Raw genomic sequence first — 5,270 nt, 5'->3', positions numbered from 1 at the left:
CATTCCTGACCAGGGGGCCCTCATGTGGCTGGCTGGAGAATGGAGAGGCCAGATGCCTACAGCCTCGGGATCAGGGCCGTTCCCCTGGACCCTGAGACCAGCCTCATCCTTGGGAACGCCACCAATGCAGCCTAAGGTCCGGGTGCCTCCTCTGGACCTGCTGAGGCCCAGACGAGTGGCTCCAGGGTCTGTGCCGGTGCCCACCTGGCATTCCACGGCGGGGGCTCCTGTGTCAGCCTGCATCTTGGCACCCCAGCGTGGGCCTGTAGGGTGGCCTGTGTGGCCATTGACTTCAGCAGGCCTCTCGGTGCCTCTGTGGGATAAGCCCTGAGCTGGTGCTGTAGGATTTCAAACCTGAAGACGCAGCCCAGATGTGCAGTGTGGTGGGGAGGAAACAAACTGGGCCCTTTTTAGGTCTGGAAAACTGAAGCACGTATCAGAATAATCCGAGGGACCTGGGGAGGGTACTGCAGCCGATTTGTGTGTAAAAGCCTGGCTTTGGCCTCACGTTCGTGCTGCTCAGTAGTTTTCCTCTGGGGATGGGGCTTTTCTCTTCCAGCTCCTCTGTGACCTCCGCCAAAGTGGCTGTGAATGGCGTCCACCTGCACTACCTGCGGACTGGAGGTGGAGAGCACGTGGTCCTGCTGCTCCCAGGAATGTTGGGTCTGGAGGTTTTTACCAAATGCTCTGCATGCTGTGTCATCTGTGCTGCATTCACAGTCCTAGATGCCCAGGCTTGATGATTAACTTTAGAGCTTTGCTGAGATGCTTTAAGTAATAACTTGCTACAGTCAATTTTAGGTGATGTAGAAAGATACCTTTCTACTTTATGCAGTTTTTGTTCCTTTAAATACCCAGTTTTCTTCCATGCAAGTCCAACACGGTGTAGTTGCTTACAACTTAGGGGGATGACGGGTCAAGGAAAGCAGTGTGGGAAGAAGGGATGGGTGAAGGAAGGAGATGAGTGTGTGGTGTGACCAGCGGCCCAGTTTGCCTGGAACTGAGGGCTTCCAGGATGTGAGACTTCTGCTGCTAAAAGTTGGACTGATTGCCCTGTTGTGCTTGACTGTATGTTCAGCTAAGATCAGAGCTAAGAACAAAACTGGGCTTAAAGCCTTTTTGAAGATCAGAATTAGTTTGGCGTGAACGGAGCGTGGTAAAGCCAGGTGGGTTGCGATCTCCTCTTACAGATGAGTAGTTTAGATGTAGAAAGTTCGGGGTTGGGGGGAATTTCCAGTGATCCCAGGGCATCTCAAATTTGGTTTTAAGGGGTTTAGTATTGTTTTATTTTTAATTTAGTTAAGTAATCCCAGTATATACTTATTTCCTTATGATTTGCTTCCTTCTCTTAAAAGTAAAATGCTAAAATTTTTCAGTTACATGATGGTTCCTCTCGATGTAGCCTCACCTGATAGTGGCACTGTTGTAGCTATTGAGGTGTCTCTGTCCAGATAGTATTTAGTATCTTTTTCCCTTGAGCTGTTGTAATGGAGGACCATATTTACTCCAATGGCTGATGTAGAGCTAAAGCAATGAACAGTTTGCCATTGTTTCAGTATTGCTGTCATTATCCAGGTATAAAAAGCTTTTGGCAATTTAGTTTTTGCTTGTGTAAAACATTAACCTGATTCAAAAATCGAACAGCAAGTTTCTCCCCTAAACTACTGTCCCCCAGCACACAGTTCCCCTACCCACGGGCAACCAGTGTTGATGTGTTTCCTTCTCAGGTATCTCATATTGGTAACTATTCCTTAAAGTAATTTCATTAAGGTTTTAGTATTCAAATGGTCTTTGCACTGGTCTTCAGATGTATACCTGTGTGCCAGGTATTACTGTTTCTGAAATTGGTCTTTAGTTACACTGTTGCCTTTTCCCACCTTCTCACTTCCTGCCCCTCTTTCAGCGCAGTTCCCTGGAAGACCCTCCAGTTCAGTAATCATGAGAGAAGCTTCAGATGTCAGAGCAGTAGGCATGTGCTGGAAATCCAGTTATGCTTTCAGCTTGGGTTTTCTGGGTGGTTTACCTGATGTTGAGGAAGGTATATCTTGTCAGGAAGAGTGACATCATCATCCTTGATGACATTAAATGATCCTGCAGCATTGAAAGACATTTTCTAATAATTGCCAGTTTATTAAGTGAGACGTTTAGTATCCATTTGTGACCTGAGCTATGAGTCCCCAGAAATCAAGCAGAGCTTAGAAATGAGATGCTGACTTGCCCCTGGACTTCTTGGGAGTCTGGCCCCTGGGCTTCTTGGGAGTCTGGCCTTCCACACTGTGTGGACCACACAAGACAACCCTGCCTGTGCACACGGTGGCTGTGACCATGTGGGCAGGCTGGGGGCTGCTGGTCAGGTCTGCCGCCAGCCTGAGAACGTGGCTCTACTTGCTAACATACGCTGGTTCATACAGTTGTCATGAAACAAACTAACTTGATTTCTTCCCAACACACCCTTCCTTCCCCCCTCATTTCAGTGTTTTAGTTTAATTTTCTCGTTTCTAGTTATAACCAGAAAATAAAACCTTCAGGGCTATTCACATTAGCTTAGTAAAAGATATCTGGGATTTTAGAATTCTGCTTTGAATGACTAGGGTCAAATCTCATTAATGTGTCTCCACATATTGTTAAGATCTCTCTCATTTGTAACAGTCATTTTTAAAAAAAGAAATAAAAAATAACCCAGAAGCATGTTGTATCAGTAAGTTTATTTCTATGCAGTTTCATGAATTTTTTTTTTTTTTTTTTAATAAACATGATTAAGCTGAAGAGAGATCAAACGTGCTGAAATAATACAGGACCAAATGAAAAATCAGGGCCTCTGTCCTTCTCAGAGTAGCCACTAGGGGGAGGTGGGGGGTAGGTCTGAACTCCAGCAAGAAAGGAAGCTGCTTTGCTGGTTACAGCTGAGGTCTAACTTTGAGTAGAAACTAGTTACTTTAAGTTTGTAGTTGTTTCTGCTTCTGATGTAGTGTGTTTGAAACAATGAAAGCATTTACTGGAGTGTAACCAAGTGACTACTTTTAGGAAGTGGAGAGACTGATTTTGGACCTCAGATTGAGAACCTGAATAAGAAGCTCTTCACGGTGGTTGCCTGGGATCCCCGAGGGTACGGACATTCCAGACCCCCAGATCGAGATTTCCCAGTAGAATTTTTTGAAAGGGATGCAAAAGATGCTGTTGATTTGATGAAGGTGGGTCTCTTAGTCAAGAGCCCAGAGGAGGAGGGTGGCTGGGCCTGTCTTCATTTATTTTGTTTTTGTTTGTTGTTTCTTCAAGGGTAATATCACGTGACTCCTATAGAGAATTCAGGGTTCAGATGGGTATAAAGAGGAGAACAGATATATCAAACAATCTAACTATTTAGAGGTACTGCTACCAAGACTTTGAGGCTCTGCCTTTCTGGGCAATCTTGCTACACATACAAGCACACAGTTCTGTATTGATGGCCTCCTACTCTACCTAATGATTTTCCAGCTTACTGTTCATTGAACAGTTGATCAAGGAGATACTTCCATGCCAATAAATACAAATTTTCTTCAGTTTTATAATAGGCACTTAGTATTCTGTTGTATGGATACACTGTGTCTGAATTCTCCCTTCTGATGGTGGCTAAATAATTTCTAAGTTGCCTTGTGTGCGCGCGCGCGTGCGAATGCAATTATACACGGAAGTGCAGTGAACATTGTGTTGTGCATGGACGTTGTGGCGCTCATGTTTTGCTATTGCAGACAGTGCTGGTGTGGACTTGGTACACGTGTATGAGAGCTCCGTGCACATTTAGGAGATGACTTGCTGAGTGGCGGGAGATGCAGATATTCATTCTACAAGATAGTGCCAAAGTATTATCCATGGTAGTCACACCAATTTAGAGTCCCATCAGCAGATGTCTTGGACTGATATTCATTACTTCTTTAAATTTCCCTCATCATTCAGTGTTTACTTCTCGGCAGCATCTCTGAGATGCTCATCTTCCCTGTCAAACACATTCTCGGAGGCTGGCTGATTACCCGAAGACCAGTGTAACCACCATCATTCTTTCCCGGCCTTCCTGTAGCCAGTTCTTCCCATAGTTGCAGTCAGTGGCTTTATCAGATGCAGCGACTCTCCCATTTCCCTCTCTGATCTGCATACCTGTCCTCAAAGTCTTCACTCAGACCTGCACGGACGCACACACGTTGTCACGTCCAAGTACAGCTGATCTCCGCTGTTTCTGGTTCCTTGAGACTTTATCCAACCAGAAGATGTAGTCCCCTCATCATTCAAAACAATACTGTGTACTTACGTTTTTATGATCATCATATTTGCACCACAACTAATTGAGAGAAACATTTATGTCATCAGATGGTGGACTCTAGGATTTTTCTTTAATGGCCAGTTGACACGCCACACACCACAGCTGTGTCGATTCTGATACTTGACGATCATCAAGCTCTCTCCGCAGCGAGGAGCCATAACCTGCGCTGTGCATTTCGTGGTATTTGTTACAGATGCTGAAGTTTAAGAAGGTCTCTTTGCTGGGGTGGAGTGATGGTGGGATAACAGCCCTCATTGCAGCTGCAAGATACCCATCCTACATCAACAAGATGGTGATCTGGGGGGCCAACGCCTACGTGACTGACCAGGACGAGGAGATTTATCGGGGTAAGTCCCTCCACCTGGAGAGCAGCCTCCCCTCCCCCGACCTTTCTCAGGCCCTGTTTTGATGTGAGTTGACAAGTCATGTCTCATCCATTTCCTTGGCTGTAATGTGGGAAGGTGGTGAGTTCTCAGGAGAGTAATGCAATTTAACTAATCTGTATTTTAAAGTTTCCTATTTCCAGAAGTGACACTTTTTTTTTTTTTGCGGTACGCGGGCCTCTCACTGTTGCGGCCTCTCCCGTTGCGGAGCACAGGCTCCAGACGCGCAGGCTCAGTGGCCATGGCTCACGGGCCCAACCGCTCTGCGGCATGTGGGATCTTCCCGGACCAGGGCACGAACCCGCGTCTCCTGCATCAGCAGGCGGACGCTCAACCACTGAGCCACCAGGGAAGCCCGTGACACTTTTTATGAGTCAGGAAAAGGCTAATAAGTAAAGTTCATATTTTCATTTCCTACTGTGATAGTGACCCTCAAGGAAGGAGGGGGTTGACTTGAAGTGTTATTTACAGGCTCGTTTCAAGTAGGTGAGTGTGGAAGGGAACATTGTATTCAAACGTGAACCCGCATACTTTGATAAAGAATTATTGTGCTAGTCACACTTTTTTTTTTTTTTTTTTTTTTTTTTTTTTTT

The 5,270-nt window shown here is 45.7% G+C and overlaps 1 protein-coding gene across 1 annotated transcript in view; it reads left to right on the top strand.

Annotated features, from left to right (window-relative positions):
• The first annotated feature begins 539 nt into the window (after window positions 1–539).
• Window positions 540–5,270, top strand: part of BPHL (biphenyl hydrolase like) — a 22,048-nt gene continuing 17,317 nt past the window's right edge. The window contains exons 1-3 of the mRNA XM_007452096.1: window positions 540–663; window positions 3,025–3,191; window positions 4,488–4,641. Of these exons, the coding sequence (XP_007452158.1) occupies window positions 540–663; window positions 3,025–3,191; window positions 4,488–4,641 (445 nt within the window). The remainder of the gene's footprint in view (window positions 664–3,024; window positions 3,192–4,487; window positions 4,642–5,270) is intronic.

Source organism: Lipotes vexillifer, unplaced genomic scaffold (genome assembly GCF_000442215.2).
Source record: "Lipotes vexillifer unplaced genomic scaffold, Lipotes_vexillifer_v1.1 scaffold1162, whole genome shotgun sequence".
NCBI classification, from domain to species: domain Eukaryota; kingdom Metazoa; phylum Chordata; class Mammalia; order Artiodactyla; family Lipotidae; genus Lipotes; species Lipotes vexillifer.
Note: the sequence above shows the minus strand (reverse complement) of the source record. Positions and strands in the feature narration are given on the sequence as shown.